Below are 19,364 nucleotides of genomic sequence, written 5' to 3' on the forward strand. Positions count from 1 at the left end.
CGGCAACTTTACTGAATGTATTTGTTAATTCTAATAGGCTTTTGTGTGTTTGTCTTTAAGGTTTTCTACATATCATGTCATCTGGAAACAGTGATAATTTTGCTTCCTTTCCGATTTGGTTACCTTTTATTCTTTGTCTTGCTTAATTGCTCTGGCTAGGACTTTCCATACTCTACTGAATAGATGTGAAAAGAGTGGACACTCTTGCCTTGTACTGGATCACAGAGGAAAAGCTTTCTGTTTTTACCATTGAGAGTGATGTTAGCTGTGGGATTTTCATACATGGCCTTCTTTTGCATTGAAATAAGTTTCTTCTACACCTATTTTGTTGAGTTTTTATTTTGAATGAATATTACATTTTGTCAAATGCTTTTTCTTATGATTCTATGTTCTGTTAACCTTTTATTCTGTTAATGTGATATATCAGTCAACTTGTGTATGTTGAACCACCCTTTTATCCCAGGGATAAATTCCACTTGCTCCTAGTGTATAATCTTTCCAGTGTGCTGTTGAATTTAGTTTGTTAGTATTCTATTGAGGGTTTTTGCATCTAAGTTTACTAGAAATATCGGCCTGTAGTTTTTTCTTGTGGTGTCTTTGTTTGGTATCTGGGTGATACAGGAGTCAAAGAATGAGTTTGAAAGTGTCCCCTCCTCTTCTGTGTCTTAGAAGAGGTTAAGGAGAACTAATATTAACTCTTCTTCAAATGTTCAGTGGAGTTCAACCGTCAATCCCTGGGTTTTTCTCTATTGTGAGGGTTTTTTATTGCTGATTCAGTTTCCTTACTCATTATTGGTCTGTTCAGGCTTTCCATTCCCTCTTGATTAAGTCTTGGTAGGTTGTATGTTGGTAAGAGTGGGTTCAGCTCTTTCACTTTTTTAAAATTGGTCTAAGAACAGACGGAAACTTGATTTAATGAATACAGATTGCAGCTGGTTCTCCTTCTTCGTTCCCATGTCAGTCGATAACTCTCCCATAGGCTAGAAATCTCAATCATTTCCTCTCCTTCCTTCTTCCTCACTCTGCATAACCAACTTTATTTTTGGAATGCTTTTCCTGTCTCGCTCCTTCTGTGCATTTCCAATGGACATAACTCCTTGCAGCTCCAAGTGTGATCTATGGGCCAGCAGCACTGTCATCAACTAGCAGCTTGTTAGAAATGCAGAATCTCAGACTGTATCTAGACCTGCTAAATCAGAATCTGCATTTTTTAAAAGAGAGAAGATTAATAAATAAAATCAGAAATAAAGAATATTGTAACTGATACTATAGAAATTCAAAGGATCATAAGACACAACTATGAACAGTCATCTGCCAACAAATAACCTAGAAGAAACAGATAAAAGCTTCTGTTTTATTTTCAACTAGAAGCCCAATGCATGAAATTCGTGCAAGGGGCATAGCCCCAGCAGCCACCTCTGCCTCGGCCCTTGCAGACCCGGCTTCGTCCAGAAGGTCGTCTGGTCTAATTAGCATATTACACTTTTATTATTATAGATACTGACCTATAAGTCCATGCAAGGTGATTCTAGTGCTAAATTGTTGAGAGGGTCTTTTTTCTAACTTTTAGGCTAAGAAGAAAATATGGATAAATTTGAGAAAGATCTTCCTAGGGAAATGTAAGCTTTTATACTCAGAAAAGCACCCTGAGTTTAACAGAATTATAGTGTAAAGCGTACTTAGAAATCATGTAGTTTAGCTACATTATTTGTAATTAAGAAAATTAAGGCCCTAAAATGTGACATATTAAAATTTAGATAAGATATAAAAGAAATGGCTTCTTCCCGTTTCCTACGTTGGGAATCTTTTTTTTTTTTTTTTCCACAAAACCAAAGATGTTTTATTTTATTTCTTTGGATAATATATAGTAGAGTTTTTGAGCCAGATTCTGGGAAGAAAATGCATTAACAAAATCTGAAGTGCTTTTCATTGAGTATTAAACCACAGTAAAGAGCCAGAATTTTAAAATGTAAATGCACCGTCATACTGCTGTTAAAGCATCAAATGGAATATTCTGAATGTAGCAATCAAATATCATGGAGAAGTCATCAATGTTTAAACCATAAATCATCAAAAGAGGGTAGAGGGAATCTCTATTACTTTATGGGATGCAATCAGGGGCTCTTCCTTCAAATATACTTACTAATGAATATCCATGTGATGCACCAGGTGCTTTCTGATTATTTCCATCCTTTCTGCAAAGCTAAAGGCGAAAAATGCTAACTGGATTCTCAGGTACAGAGTTATTTTAAGCTAGCAGAATGTAGTGAAATATTACGTCTCTAATAAGTTTCCTGCATGGCCGCCTAGTTTCAGTGTCTCTAGTATAGGAGTCAAGAATCTTTCCTTAGTATTTATAAGTCTTCAAATGTTCACCGAAAGGACAGGAATTAAGGAAGTATTGACTCTTTTATATGAAAAAGGTGTTGGTGTGTAGGTGCTACAGAAAGGTGCATGGTGTCAAAGGCAGATATCATGGACTTCCTAGTCTCTCCTGGGGGGGGCCAGCACGGCTGGACACCCCTTGTCCCATAACCCCAAACGCCGTAGTCCCCAAATCACCTCCAAGTCATCCTGGCCTGATAATGCTGAGTTCCCAGCCCTTGTTTAGCCTGCCAGCAGTTATCACATGACCTAAGTAGAACAGTGATCATCCTGGAAAACGGAAAGCAAACCTGACTCACACTAACAGCTAGACTTGGTATTCTCCTGGTGAATATAAACCATTTCACAGTAAACCAATTTCAGACAAGACCACTCTGTGTCCCTCATGAAATAAGATTTAAAAACAAACAAACAAACAAACAAACAAACAAGATCACAGTGATCATGACTAAACACAGACCAAAAGAGAACATTGTCCAAACCAGAAGCATGACCAAACATTCCTCTTTTTTTGTATGTGTTTTTTGTTTTGGTTTGGTTTTTTGGCTGATATGAGTGGCTACGGCTTCTTTATCAATTACAGTTTTAGCCCCACATTATTTCCCCTGTTTTCTAGGTAAAATTATTAAGCTATCCAATGATAGAATTACCTCTCTTTTGGATAGCATTCACTTCAGAAAAAAAAATCCTACTTCCTTAACCCCTTCACAGAATTACCTAACATGACCCCAAATCCCACAGAGTCTTTCCAAGCCCCTGGTCCTGAGATTAACCCCTTGTTGCACTGACCCAATAAACCAAACATTTTTACTGCTCTTATTTTCTAAGTCTTTGACAGATAGATAGGCTTCAACAATGTTTCCAAATTGTGAATGTACCAATCAATAGTTTAGGGAAATGTTAAGAATCTTTCCCTTTTCCAATATGTGGACTTCGTGTCAATAAATGGGACTATCTAATGATTACAATCAGCAATTAGCCTTAAAGAGAACTAGAGGGAAAACTTGGGCACGAAGACACAGCTTTCCCAGGGCTTCCCACCTTTACCTCATGTAGAAATAATGTTTTTCTGATGACTACTACTCAGGCTGGTAGTAATAATTGCTATTGTATTAAAATTTATAAGCAATGCTTTCTTTTGGACTGATTTAACTTTATCCCAATATGAGGCCTTTGGTGATTTTTTTAATTATTTTAATCCCTAATTAGTTGTTAGTTAACATGTTTTCATCTTTCTTTAATGGTGAAACCACAAGAAATCTAATTGCCTACATTTCTGAGGATTTATTGGGACTGTGCTTTAGGGAAATGATAACTTACAAAATGCTCCTGGGCTTGGAAAGAGGAGACAGGGTTAGGCAGAATTGGATCCAGGAATTTAACAGCCTACCAATGCCTCTGGTTTACAGGAGACCATATTCTTTGGCCACATTTCCCTCCCAGCAGCCCACTGATACTTGAAATGTTGACACGTTGTAAGAAGGAGAGCAAGGACAAATAGGACAGTGAAAGATAAGCATTTCTTGAACAGTGTAGCTGACGTGACCACTGCCGTCATCAGAAAAGAGTGCAGTACTGTGACCTGAGAAGCAGCGTATTTTTAATATTACACGGAAATGTAATAAAAATTCAAAATTAAGGACTTTGAGTTGAGAAGTGAAATAAGTGAAAATTTATCAATTTCTTGGTAAGAGGAACTGGAATTAGGAACCTAGAAATGCTCTGGAGCAATCTTGGAGAGAATACATATTTGAAAAAAAGAAGAAGAAGAAAGAGATAAAAATGTGTGGTTTCTTTCATCCCGTTTAGAAAATATTTAGTGCCTATTATGTGCCATGCATGATTCTGAAAACTGGGGATATAATGATGGGGGGAGGGGAAGTATTAAGGGATGGCAACAAACCTTAGTATCAAAAAGATGTCTGTAGAATAAACTGATGGTTGTCAGATGGGAGGGGGGTGAAAGGGAATGGGATTAAGAAGTACAAATTGCCCTGACTGGTTTGGCTCAGTGGATAGAGCATCGGCCTGCGGACCGAAGGGTCCCAGGTTTGATTCTGGTCAAGGGCATGTACCTTGGTTGCAGGCACATCCCCGGTAGGGGGTGTGCAGGAGGCGGCTGATTGATGTTTCTCTCTCATCGATGTTTCTAACTCTGTATCCCTCTCCTTCCTCTCTGTAAAAAATCAATAAAATATATTTTTTTAAAAAAGAAGTACAAATTGCCAGTTATAAAAATCAGTCACAGGGATATAAAGTACAGCCTAAGGAATATAATCAATAATATTTTAATAACTATGTATGGTGTCACATGGGTACTAGACTCATCGGGATGGCCGCTTCCTAAGTTATATAAATGTCTCATCACTATGTTGTAAGTCTAATACAGTAGGTCCTTGGGTTACATCGGCGATCCGTTCCTACAGCGCAAGGTAACGCGATTTTCACCGTAAGTCAGAACCCACCTACATAAGTACCTACATCACTCACTCACATGGAGCACATACACAGCAGTAATGAAGTGAAACAGAAACAAAAATTTAAAAGAAAGATAACAATTCCTGACCTTTACTTGTGGTAACTAATAAAACACATATGTACATACGTCGAAATGACAGAACTTTTTTTATATATAAATAAATGGGAGATGGCGATTAACCACAAATCGACGTACGTCGAGTCTGACGTAACCCGAGGATTGCCTGTATAGTATTGAATGTCAACTGTATCAAAAAAATTTTTAAAAAATACTGATATAAGAATCAAACACACACACACACACACATACAAAAAAAAATCTGGCAAGTCCTAAAGATGATTAAAGGATTAGGAAAATCTAACACATAAAAAAAAGATACCAAGGTGCTTTATCTCTTAAAGGCAAGAAACCAGCCATTGCTCAGTGTAGAACAAGAAAACAAAATGAAACTGTGCCATAATGTAAGAGATTAAGACAAATGTCTGATCTCTTATTAAATGTGGATATGAGTTAAATTAGTATGTTATCAACTCTCCTCTTTGGGAGACTAAAAAGATGTGGTTTAGTTGCATCTACTGGGGACAGTTTGATTGAGACCTAGATGCATCCTTGCCCAAGGGCTGACAGATGGATCAAATGATCTCTCAGCATCCCTTCCAGCCCCACACTTCTGTTTTCCTAGGATTGTTGGACTAGGATGTCAGCTGAGTCAGATTTGCCCTTGCAAGTTAGTGGAGGAGTCAGCTGCTTGAAAGAAAACAGGTAGACTTTTTGTCTCCAAAATAAATGCCTCTCTACCCTTTCCAAATTAAATTATACCATTAAATTATACCATTATTTTTCCTTGCATCACTAAGTATTTTTAGTCTTATAGAGTTCTTAATTGAATACCTAAGTGAAAATAACCTTATCTGATAAAAACTTAGCAGCAAACCAAGACTGGAAATGCAGGAAGAGGGAGTCCCAAAGCAGAGAGAAAACAGATATGACTATAACTAACAAACTGCACCTAATTGATAAGCTTTAGACTTATGCAGAAGATAGCCCTCTCTACCCTCCCAGCTGAGTTCAGCTATTCATTCTTTTTAAATTAAATTTATTGGGGTAATATTGGTTAATAACATCATACAGGCTTCGGGTGTATAATCTTATAATAAACCATCTGTATATTGCATTGTGTGCTCACCACCCAAAGGCCAGTCTCCTTTCCTCACCATATATTTGACCCCCTTTAATTTCTTAATCCTCCTCCTACCCACCTTACCCTTTGGTAACTACCATACTGTTGTCTGTGAGTTTGTTTTTGTTGTTGTTGTTGTTCACTTGTTGCTTTTTGTTATATATTCTACATATGAGTGAAATCCCATGGTTCTGGTTCCTTTCCACCTTTCCTATTTTGCTTAGCATGATGCTCTCAAGACCATCCAAGTTGTTGCAAAATGCAATGTTTCATCCTTTTATATGGCTGAGTAGTAGTCCCTATTACCAGGTCTTCTTCATCCAACTGAAGGACACTTAGGTCGTAAATAATGGTGCAATGAACATAGGGATACATATGTCTTTACGAATAAGTGTTTTTAAATTTTTCGAGTTGCTATCCAGAAGAATTGCTGGGTCATATGGTAACTCCATTCTTAATTTTTTGAGGAACCTCCATAGTTACTGTGCCAATTTACATTTTCACCAGCAGCACACAGGGTTTCCTTTTCTCCACACCCTCTCCAATACTTGTTTGTTTCCTTATTGATAACATGTGTGAGGTGGTATTTGATTGCAATTTTGATTTGCATTTCCCTTATAGCTAGTGAAGTTGAACATCTTTTCATATATCCGTTGGCCATCTGTGTCTTCTTGGGAAACATGTCTGCTCGGGTCCTCTGCCCATTTTTAAATTGGAATTTTTGTTTTGTTCTGAGTTGGATGAGTTCTTTATACATTTTGGGTATCAGTCCCTTGTTGGAGGTATCTTTTGCAAAAATACAAGTCATTCTTTCAGTGACTTTGGAATTCCTACCAGTGCAGAGCACTAGACAAAACACTAGGGCACTACAGCAAGCAGCAGACATGGCCCTTGCCTTCCTGCAAAACACTGAACACATGGTAAACACACAGTGAGTTACTAAATGAAGCCTACATATACACAACAGATAACAATTGAATTGCAGTGTGCACAAAGCACCATTCTAGGCACTTGGAATGGGGTGGTAACAGAATGGACAATCCTTCGCCCTCTGGAGGCTACATTCTGGTCAAAGGAAGTTATACAATGAAAGCACCAGGTGTTCTAAGAACTATGACGAGGAAACCTACCCTAGCTGACAAGTCCTCCCTGAGAAAGGGATGTTTCTCTTGGTGAAAGGCATGTGTTGGCGAAAGAGGAGGTACCAAACCTGGAGAGCGTTCCATGTAAAGTTACCAAATGTTGTCAGACTACCACGATTTGCTTGTATAGTAGGATAAAGGGTAATATTTTTTATCAGTATTATTCTAATATTTGCGCAATAAATAATATTAAACATCAAACTCATACTTATAACTGTTATCTCATTTTTACCTTGTAGCTTTAATGTATTGGTCTTTACGTTTATAAATTATGATCAAATTATATATGGATATGACATAATTTAGAGAATTCAAAATCAAATAGGAGTTTTACCCTCATGATTCAAGCCCTGAGACTAATTCCAAAATATGTTTGATGTTACTGAATGCAAACAAGATAACATGTTTGACACTGTGACATGGATCTTTCCCACCTACACTGAATATGAATTATAGGTTGGTTCCTGCACTACAGGTGGACCTGTGGCAGCCCAGCAGTATCTCCTATGTCTCAGAGGGAACAGTCACTGATGTTCATATTCCCCACAATGGTTCCCGCACCTTGCTAGCCTTTTTACAGGAAGCCAACATCCCATACAAGTAAGCATTTTTTTTTTCATTGTTTAGTCCATTTGTACTAAGTTGAACTGAATTATAGCTGTATTCAGGTTATTTACTGAGTGCCATTGATGTTGTGTCAGGTACTGTTTATCCAACTGGGAAAACCAACATGAATATAACAATTATATTCACCTTTGAGCTTATTAACGTAATGGTAAAGAGAGAAACCACATTGACATATTTCACCATCACCACCAAGTCATCAGTATAAACACAGAAGGTATTTTTTTCTGTGGGAGGAAAGTAGAGAAGCCTAGCAATGCCTAGAAGGCGAATGAGTTTGTTTTAAATATATTTTATTGATTTTTTACAGAGAGGAAGGGAGAGGGATAGAGAGTTAGAAACATCGATCAGCTGCCTCCTGCACTCTTCCTACTGGGGAATGTGCCCGCAACCAAGGTACATGCCGTTGACCGGAATCAAACCTGGGACCTTTCAGTCCGCAGGCTGACGCTCTATCCACCTAGCCAAACCAGTTAGGGCAGCGGGGAGAGCTTTTTGTAGGAGCTGTTCAATTAGGCAAAGGATAAGACTAAGGACCTTGCAAACAGAGGAGACGATGCAAGCGAAGGGAAGAAGCAGCATAGTGTGTGTGCAGGAAACTGAGGTAGTTCAGTGTTATTAGTGTACAAAATTCAAATCAGAGAGTAGAAAAAAATGGTGGAGAGTCAGAGGAGGTCAGGTTGCGGGAAGAATGATGTTCACTCTTATCCTGCGGGTGGTGCTGCATAGGTGGAGGATGCAAGCAAGGGAGACACACATAACTGGACAGAGACTGCAATCATGGTCCAGGTAAGAGATAGTGAGGACCTGAGTCCCGACCAGAGTAGTGGATCAGGAGAGCATTCAATAAAATAGTTCAGAGGCAAAACCTCCTGGACTCCTCACTTGGTTGGATGCAGGTGCAAGAGAAAGAAGTCAAGAATGATGCCAAGTCTTCTAGCTTGGGTGAATGAGCAGCCAGATTCATACAGATTTGGATATTTTCAGGTTTTCTTAAGGACTAGTTATACTAGCAGGAATAGAACAGGAGTCAAAGAAGAAATGAAAGACTTTCAAGAGAGGGAACATCGGTGGTATCAAATACTGCAATGAGACCAGCAAGAAAAGGATTGAACAGTTTTCTCTGGATTTGGCAATAGAAACAGTGTTGGTAACTCTAATTGAGGAATTAAATTGTCAGGAGTAGGAGACAGAGAAGCAAACAGGAGGTGAGAACATGGAGCAGCAGAGAAGATGACTGCTCTTGGAAGGTAAAGTAAGGAGAGAAGTAGAGAATGAGGAGTGACTACAGGGAGATGCAGTATCAATGACTGCTTGAGTTTGGAATTTGTTTGGGGAGGGTGCAATTTGGGCTTGTTTATAGGCTGAGGGGAGGGGCCAGTAGGAAAGAAGATGATGATGAGATCAGAAAGAATGCAAAAGTGGAGATGTGAGTTTAAATAGTAGGAAGGAACGTTACTCTCTAAGACTGAAGACATAAGTGTGGGACTAGTTGAAAGAGATGATAACTGATGGCTAACTTTTTTGAAGAAGCAAAATTATCTTCTGAAAGTGAAGAAACAAGGGTTGAAGAATGTTCCAAGAGAAAAACTAAGGTAGGAACCAAGAAAAGAAGTTGTTGCAGATACTAGAGCTTATAGCCCTGATAAAGAGTTGAGATTTCATGGAGCAGGACCACAGAAAGATCATGGTCATAATGACATTCCTAGTGAGATACTAGCTCAAGTATTCATCCATGGGGTCTAATCTGGATAGGAAAGGGGGAGAGTTTGGGAGGAATGACGGGGGGGGGGGTGACAGGAGAATCAAGGAAGGGGTGAAGATCGTTATATTTAAAATAGGTGTAGTGTGACTGAGGACAACAAACTAAATGGAAGTTTTGACAGTGTTGGCTATTGGATATTAAGAAATCTAGGGTAGAACATTTATGGCTGGTGACAAGATTCAGGGGGTAACCATGGGGCAGATGGCTGAAGTGTAGTAGTGATCATTGAGGCTGAAGTGGTCAAGAATGGGTGGATAAATCACCAGAGAATCATCATAGCACTCTTAAATCTCCTTGGCTGATGGCAAGATTAGATGTGGAGAGATATAACAGGACAGCAATATCAGGAAGAATCCAGGAGCTAGAGAAAAGCAACTAGGAATGATAAAATGCTGAAGAAAGGATAAGCTTTTCCTGGAAGTTAGAAGATTAAGGGGGAAGGAGAAATGGGGGTCCAGGAGAATGGAGGTCCCTACCTTCTGGCCCCATGTTAAGTGGAGTGGAAGAAGAGAAAGCCATAAAAGAACCTGCATCCTTAAGAGCATCCAATCTCTATTAGGGCAAGAATATAAGAGAGAGTTCTCTGAAGAGACTGGAGGATGTAGGAAGCCTATTTACAGTGAACGAGGGATTCCAGAAAGTTCACTGAAAAAGGAAGTGGAGGGATGGGGAGTCAATGCAGGATCTGAAGTGCAACGTAGTAATGAGACTAGACTGAGTGACTTACCTTTTGTTTGGAATCCTAGGATTTCGGGATTGACAAGCATGATTGTCAATAACTAACCTCAGCTACCCCCAATTTTTTAAATCCTCACTTGAGGATATGTTCCCATTGATTTTTAGAGAGAGAGTGGAAGAAAGAGAGAAATATCAATGTGAGAAAAACACATCGATTGGTTGCCTCCTCCATGAGCCCTGACCAGGGCCCAGGCTTTGGAGGAGCCTACAACCAAGGTACATGCCCTTGATCGGAATCAAACCTGGGACCGTACAATCCACAGGCCGATACTCTATCCACTGAGTCAAACTGGCTAGGGCAACCCCCAATTTTTTTAGCAAGTTCTGGTACTGACAAAACAAGCACAAAGATCTGTAATGATGTCTGGCGAGGCCTGGGATGGGCTCATGGCTCTTGGGATTAATGGTGAAGGCCCTAGTCTCTGTGAAAGGCTGGACCAAGGGTGCAACATGACAGTGGCATCCCTCCCTGGTTCACCCAAATAATTCCCTGCCAGAAAAATAATTGCAGCCTTATTAAAGTACTGATTTGCTTTTCAGTAAGATATTTTATCTGTGCTTCTACAACAGGGTAGAGGCACAGCTGTGCATAAAACTATTGTTCATATTGAACACATTTTAGTCATTGCTGTAGCTTTGATTTTCTGAATGCCTAGCAGGAAAGAGCTTGGTAATTATATCTATAGGTGCTCAGTAACAACTCACATGCTTCATTAATTATTATTCGCTAGAAAAGAATATACCAGTTATTTTAACAAGTCTCTATTTCCTGCTATTAAATATAGGTCATGCGGAGCTAACAGAATAAAAATCACACTGTATGTCACGGAGGCTAGAGTCTAAAATGAGTGTTTTAAACCAGTTGTCTCCTCGTGGAGAATAATAATTTAGAATTATTCATTTTGTTGGTCGCAAGATAATAACACATAAGAGTATATTAAATTCCACAGGACCAGTAGGTAGAGATCATTTTAATTGACTTTTATTATTGGAGCCTGGAGTATTTTCAAAATATTATCATTTACTCTGTACAGCTATACATATTTATAGCTATCGTCATCTTTAAAGCCGAAATAATGTGACCCCATGTGTCTGGCCCCTAGGTGATCAATTCCTCTTAATGACATGACAAAATAAGATGACTCATTTTGCCATAAAAAAACTGTCATTCATTTTGTAAATTAAATACCTATAAAAATTGGTCATGGAACTTCAAATTTGGAGTTCCCTCTTCCACCCTGGAAGCTTGGAGGAAGTGGTTTTGTACTAAGTAATGACATCACTTGGAAAGTTCTTCATAGGAGCTCATACAATTGGTAGGAATAATAATCAGCTGTAAAGAACTAAGAAAATAAATAAAAATAAAAATAAAAAAGAACTAAGAAAATACAACAGCTACAAAAACCACTTCTGGGCTCCATTTCCTGGCCTTCTCATCAATCCATTAGTTTCCAATAAACTACTTGATGAGGAAAATGGGCTAGACCTTCCAAATCACAATTATTTTCATTTTCAGGTTGGTCTCTTTGGGCCTGTATTAAGGTGCAGGCTAAGTTATTGAAAATAGCAGTGTGATTGTATTTACTCACATAATCATTCAGTTTGTATAACTACTCAATCAATGGTGGTCATTATTACTATTATTATTAGGGAACATATGCTTATAATTTTACATTTAATATTTATTACACCATTTATTTAAGAGCTTTTATTTCCTGAAAAAATAACATTTCCCAAAATTTGGCATTCTTAGAAATATCAGTATTTGCTGCCCTCACTTCATAGATGCATGGTTTTCTTTTTATATATTGCCTGATTTTTATATTATCTCCATTTAATTTTCATCATGTCTATTATTACATATCCAGGATCCTCATAGAAGATCTTCAGAAAGTACTGGAAAAAGGAAGCAGTTCGCAAGCTCAGAGAAATCGAAGATCCCTCTCTGAATATAATTATGAAGTTTATCACTCCTTAGAAGACGTATGTAATCAAAGGGGCTTTCTTTACTTTTTTGAAAATTAATTTTTATCAGATCTAAGGATTGAGAATGAAGCACTAAGAGGCAGGGGCTAGATGAAGAGTATGTATAGCTCTTTATATTGCCTAGGCACCTCAGTCTTCCACTAAGCCTTTAACTAACTGCTATATAAGAAGTAGCAAAATAATTTTAATTCATTTGCTCCACCCACCCCTACATAAGACATGGGAAATGCATTGGAAAAGTGAAGTAACATTGTTATAACTGTGGTTATAAAGACCTTAACTTAAAAGTCAGGTGCACTTATTGATGGAAGGTAGAGTGAGCTCGAGTTTGAGAGCAATGATTTGGTTGAGGGATAAGAGTGAACTTTGCTTCTTACCCCACACCCTCTGCAAGTCTGTGACCTCCCAAAGGCCAAGCTTCATCGGTGGCACCTCAAGGCTTATTATTGTGCTATTATTTATTCTACCTGGAAAACACAGCAACCTCGTTCCCACTACCATATCCTTTACTGTTCACTTGGACCACAAATCTCAGCTTAAGCAGGAAGACAGCTGTTTCTACTGAATCAGAACTCCACTCCCACCTCCAACCCCCAGCATATTGCATGCACCATAGCACGTGGATGTACGATTATTTGATCAATGCCTTTCTCTCTAATAAGCTGCAAGTTCCATGAGGACAGGCATTTCTCGTTCACCACTATATCCCTAGTGGCAAGCAAATAGACCTCCAAACAGAGAGTTGAGGATAGAATGAATAAATGAATGCACATATATATATTTTCCATACTTCTCCGAATTGAGCAAAAGAATGCCAGGCATAGAATTCGTGAGATCCTGTTACATATTCTTAAGAGAATTTTTGGTTCTCTTGATAATGGCTTTCCTTTCGAGAGTATGTCTATATATTTTATGTTACAATAAGGAAAGGCTTTAGATAACTTGGCACGTGGATGTGCTATTAACATGAACTAGAAAAAAGTCAAAATTTTAAAATATATCTATATAGATATGTATGTATACATACATACATAGACTCATTAGACTAAGAAAAAAATATAGTACCTTCCAAAATATTTTTTTCAGCACAGATTCTTTATTTTACATCATGGAATAGTGGGACATTTTTGTGTGACTTCCTTACTCCTCATGGAGCTTTTAAGTCAGAAATGTCACCCATCTTTCTAAGTGCCTTATTCATCCATCTCCAGTGTACCTTCTGACGACAGGTAAGTGTATGTGAAAGGATTGATGCAAATGCATCACTATAACTGGGGAATTTATTCAGATTATGCCCTCCAATATGTGGCTTGATAGAATACCATTAAATGCAAAAAAAATAATGTCTTTTTCTCAGCATCTTCTGTTCAGTAGCAAATTATAATATATTGCACTTCAATGAGCACTTTCAAGTTGTCTGAATGATTTTCTTGAAAGCAATTTCCTTTTTTTACTCTTAAATAGTTGGGAGGAAATGAAAATAAATTTTGATTTTCAAAAGGAACCCAGAACACATTAATTTTTTAAAAAACTCTGCCATCAAGATATTAATGATAAATGATAGTAGAAGGTATGCTTTAAAGAGGGAGCAATATACAGACATGAAGCTACTATTTGGAAAGGCAGAAAATAAAAGGTAACTTTAAATATCCCGAAGAAATTTAAAATAGAAATTTTGGCTTTTGTTCAATTTTATATTCCATGTGTGGTCTTTGTGTTCTGGGACCTATTGTTGTCTTGTTACCTTCTCGTCTCTAAAAGCTCTATAATTACGGAGTCTGACATGGTCTTTATTTATTTGCTTTTAGATTCAAAATTGGATGCATCATCTGAATAATACTCATTCAGGCCTCATTCACATGTTCTCTATTGGAAAATCATATGAGGGAAGATCTCTCCTTGTTTTAAAGGTAAAAGCAGGAAATTATTAGGTAAAAAACAGGAAATTAACTAAAATATTTACTAAACATTAACTTTGATCTATGGGGAAAAGAAGTGAAATGGTCTGTCATAGTGTCTAATATTTAACATTATCTGATAATTTCAGAAAACAAGTTCCCTTAGGTTTTCAAGCCATATTGAATTTTTGCCATTGAGTATTTCAGAGAATGCTAACATATTAATGCACCTAAAAAATAATGACCTTCAAAATAATTTGCGAGTTGGTGCTACATAAAAGTTATGCGTCATTCCCAGCCCTTCACCTTATATTCTCTTCTACAGCTCTCTACCTCTTCACATGCAAACACTCAAAAAGATTTAAAATAAAACATCCCTCTCTACTTTCTCCCCGTCTATTGAGACCTTGACTCACTGGCTGTCGTGCCCCCACCACTCTTCTAAATCTTCACTTGCCACGGTCAACGATGACCACTAGGCTTTCCTCCCATCTTTTTTACCATTCTCTCAGGTTCCTCATTTCTATCCTTTCCTTACGTTCTGACAATCCCAGGATTCTATCCTCAAATGTGCTCTCATTCTACAAACGATCTCCGGATGGGCATATCCACCCCACGGTGTCAACAATCATTCTAGAGACTCTGCTATGCAGTGGCGTCCACTGTCTGGAGCTTTAAAATGCATCCATCATTGCCTGCTTTACATTCTCATCTCAATAGTCACAGAAGCACCTCCCCTCAGACTGGCACCACGCTTCTCCCAGTCTAAAAACATGAGCATCAGCCTAAATGCCTCTCCTTGATTTTTACCACCAAGAACATTCATCCTTCCTTCTAAATAACGTTTGGAGCTGCACCGACCTCTTCTTTTGTCCTCACTTATTGCTGGATCTGTTCCCCCTGGACTATCCCAATAACGGCCTCTGTACTGAGCTTCCCTTTGAAACCAGCCTCTACCCTCTCATCCTCTCACCCACCTCCACTGCTGTCAGTGTGGGCTCTCGCTCTCTCCCCCTGACTCCAAACACACTTGTCCCGTGGGATTCGGGATGAGCCAGCTCCGCCTGCCATTCCTCCTACCGGGAAGCAGGCCCTCGGATATGGTGCGCTTAGGTTCTCTTCCAACTTGTCTGCCGGACAAAGCTTCCTCAGGTGCTCAAATGCTCCAGGAGAAGGCCCCTCTTTTGAGAAGCCTTCTTTTCTTTTTCAGGAAAAAATTAGACATGTTCCCAAATTAACTTACACATTTTCACATCATACTGATTAATTGCTCCTATGTCTGCCCACCCCACTGGCATATAAATCCTGTCTTTCATCTTTGAATCTCTGGTGCTGAGTACAGTGTCTGACATTGAAAAGAATTTCCTGAGTGAACTAATGAATAAGTGAAAATTAGATCCCCTATAAACATAAAGTCAAGAGCCACCTATCGATTACTGGGTTAGAAACCATTATAAGGTAATATTCATAATCTATACTAATAAAAGGGTAATATGCTAATTAGACCAGGAGACCTTCCAGACGTCCTTCTGGACAAAGCCATGGTGGCAGGGCTGAGGCAGAGGTGGTTAGGGGCAATCAGGCCAGGAGGGGAGGGCAGTTGAGGGTGATCAGGCTGGCGAGGGGGGGCAGTTGGGGGTGAACAGGCCAGCAGGGGGAGGCAGTTGGGGGCAAGCAGGCTGGTGTGTGTGTGTGTGGGGGGCAGTTGGGGGCAATCAGGCCGGCAAAGGGGGGTAGCTGGGGGTGAGCAGGCCAGCAGGCAGAGTGGTTAGGGACGATCAGGCAGGCAAGCAGGTGAGTGGCTAGGAGCCAGCAATCCCAGATTACGAGAGGGATGTCTGACTGCCGGTTTAGGCCCAATCCCACAGGGATCCCCTGAGGGGTCCCAGATTGGAGAGGGTGCAGGCTGGGCTGAGGAAACCCCCTCCCCCCATGCACAAATTTTGTGCACCAGGCCACTAGTAGGATTATAAAGAAAAATCTGTCACTTAATTCTATAATTTAAGTTGTTTTGTGTTTTTCCATTTTGCGTTTAAATAAAATTTTACTTTGTCCACCTATAAAACATAGCTAATTCTTTACAAAAGACTCCTTGGGAATATTTCTGGTTTCTTGGATGGAGGCGAGGTGGAAAATTTGGCTTTTTACTTAACGGTCACATATTCTATTAAAATAGAGAAGCAAATCTCTCTAAGGAATTACTATTTTCCCTGTGTATTTTCCAGTTCTTTGATTTGTAATCAGGGCAATAAATTTGTTTCTGCGTAAACAAATCTGGACTTCTGAAATAGGAAATCACTTTCTCTTTTTTATGGGTTATCAAATGAAACCTTATTAAAGTATGCTGGTGAGTAAATCCAAAAATAAAAGCCTGCATTGGTTACGGTGAATTCTCTTGTTTTCAGCTGGGCAGGAGATCTCGAGCTTACAAACGAGCTGTCTGGATAGACTGTGGTATTCATGCAAGAGAATGGATTGGTCCTGCCTTTTGTCAGTGGTTTGTAAAAGAAGTAAGTTAAACCTTTTACACAATGCCCATTTCAGCTAGTCGGTGGCTCCCATGTGTTTTTATTCTGTTCAAGGAACAAAGCTGGGAATGTGAAGCCAGTGATACCTGCTTGAATGATAACGTATTGATTCTGAGTCGCTTTCATGTTTATGAAGACCTCTCATAACCCTGGCTCAGCTTATCCTCACCTCTGCCCTTAGAGGTTGGAATTACCAACCCTCATGATAGAGAAGGAGCCTGGGATTCAGAGCATTTATGAATTTGTAACCAATTAGAAACCAGCCCTAGTAGCTGATATATGGCAAAAGGCTAAAAATCAAATTTATGTGTTCCAGAGAGGATTCTTATATAATATTCAACATCATTTGTCTTCTCTGTCAAAATGATCTCACACATGCTGTAACAATAAAGAGATGAGCAAGTGATTGCATTTTTCCCTCCTGCTATGGATCTGTAATTTAGATACCAAAGACCTTTAACATCTGTGAATTTAACATTCTCAGAACTTTTCATCGACTCTAATTATTAATAACTCATAGTGATTTCTCACTTTCCAAAGGCTTCTGTATGTTAGTGTATCTAGCGGGTCCCTATCCCAAGAATGGGCAATTTCATGAACCAACATCTTAACATGTTTGAATATTTTTCTATCCTTGTCAAGAATGTAATGACTTTCGTGGTTGTTGTTTTTTAATCTTGACTTCTTATTTTTTTTAAAAGACTCTTAAAAGAAAACCAACCACTATAGAACTGGTGCTGAAAATGAAAAAGACTAAGGAAATGAAGGTTCTAAGCCAAAAAGTAACCTTACAAATATGTTTAGCCCTGTACTTACAGAGAACCATTAAGGATACCAAAGATATTTTAAAACTTCAGTCTTATAAGGAAATTATATGCTCTAGTGTGAGGTGTGGGATTTTGAGGACTCTCCTAGCCCTGTAAAATGTCAAGAAAGTACTGAATTTGTTAAATCTGCCACTACCAAACCCACAAAAGTATCCTTAATTTTATAAATATTATGTAATAATAAAATTTTCAAACTATTCCCGCTCAGTGTTTTGAGTAATTCATATTCTTTAAAAGACCATTTCACCCTAATAGGACAAACGCAAAATCAAATAAGATATTAACTCTATTACCTTGTATTAAATATCCATTGTATAGGTAAACATACTGTCTGCTTTCTCGTTTCAAAAAGAGGAGAAATTAGTTAAGTACAGAACACCTATTGTTTCTAGACCACGGTCCTGTGTGCGATTGAAGGACATAAGAAATTTACCTCACCCCGCATGTGCAGCCTCTTTCTTAGAACACCTAAACTTATTTTATATGTTCATGGTGTTATCTCTTTTTTGCACCAAGAGTAGAGACTCTAGCTTGTTCAGCGCCAAATCCCCAGCACCCAGAGCAACACCTGGCGCTTAATAAATTTTCAAACATTTGTTAATGAATGGGAATAATGAGAATCCAGTGGTAATGAAGTGGAAAGATTTCTGAGAGAGGACTTGTCAAATCACCTCATGTAATATGAATGGTACCACCTGGATTTTTGCAAGGCACAATCTGTAAAGTCATGGGAGGCAGCTCTATAACTCAAGCTAACTGTCCAAGGAAGGGAAGATACCGTGTAACCACAGAAAAAGAAAGAGGCACATATAATGACTGCCCATTGAAAATAGTTGATATTGGAGCAAAAGCAAGAAGAATCCATGAAAGTGATGTGCCATTTTACCAAAGATAACTAAAGAAAGGCTTTTTCCTTCACCAGGCCATCTTCAAGCACGCAGGTATGTCTATCCATTTTTGTGCCTCTGCTACCCTTTCCATACCTCCCTCACTCTCCTGTTTATGGCAGTTGCTTGCCTCTCCACTTTATCACTTACATTTTCCATGAGTCAGGAGAGCAAACAGAAATTGGGGGCGGGGGGGGGGAGGGAAGGGAGAAGACCTATGGGATCGCTTGTTTCAGTGGCCTGGTGGAAGTATTGGGGCTGCCAATGTGTGACAGCCACATGGTAGCAGTGTCAGGAGTGGGTCGACATTACAGGCTTATAAGAAATATTCTCATTTGCTTTAAAGCCCCCATTTCCACTAATGGTGGTATTGGGGGCAGAGGGAATAGGGACTTGAAAGATTTAAATAACCTTAAACCTGCCTAGCATTGGAACATCATCTCTTACACACTAACTCAGTCCTTTGTTAAATCCTCAGCCTCCCAAAGAAGGCAGGGGGTGGCTGGTCCAAGAGGGGCACCAAGCAGCATCCCTTCCACAAGTGACCTCCCCTTCACCACAGAAGGCCCATGACCAGCTCCCAGGCTCTCAACTCATCTAATTTTCATGCCCCTCTGGGGACACCAGGGAAGCTCTGGGCGCTCTCTGCCTCGCAGGAGACCGTAGGATGCTATGTCTGTCCCCCTCTTGGCTGACACATGCCACACTTCTGATTGTCCCTCCTCTCATGCAGGAACACGTGACAGGGTGTCCTTTCAGACATGGCGTAAACAGGACAGAGGTCCTCTTTCCTTACATTTTTTTCTCCAATCGGTCAGTGGTCTCTACCATGTCTTGATTTCCCTGGAGTTCCAACCCCAAGAGACGAGGGTACTTTCAGAAGCCAAAAGATTGGCTTCCTGCCTTTGCTTTCTCTCTTTCTTGA

At 39.2% G+C, this 19,364-nt stretch overlaps 1 protein-coding gene across 1 annotated transcript in view; it reads left to right on the forward strand.

Annotated features, from left to right (window-relative positions):
* The window catches only part of CPA6 (carboxypeptidase A6), a 194,816-nt gene that overhangs the window by 127,522 nt on the left and 47,930 nt on the right, over positions 1–19,364 (forward strand). The window contains exons 3-6 of the mRNA XM_059672668.1: positions 7,662–7,786; positions 12,182–12,296; positions 14,108–14,209; positions 16,603–16,707. Coding sequence (XP_059528651.1) covers positions 7,662–7,786; positions 12,182–12,296; positions 14,108–14,209; positions 16,603–16,707 — 447 coding nt within the window. The remainder of the gene's footprint in view (positions 1–7,661; positions 7,787–12,181; positions 12,297–14,107; positions 14,210–16,602; positions 16,708–19,364) is intronic.

This window comes from Myotis daubentonii, chromosome 17 (genome assembly GCF_963259705.1).
Source record: "Myotis daubentonii chromosome 17, mMyoDau2.1, whole genome shotgun sequence".
Taxonomy (NCBI): Eukaryota; Metazoa; Chordata; class Mammalia; order Chiroptera; family Vespertilionidae; genus Myotis; species Myotis daubentonii.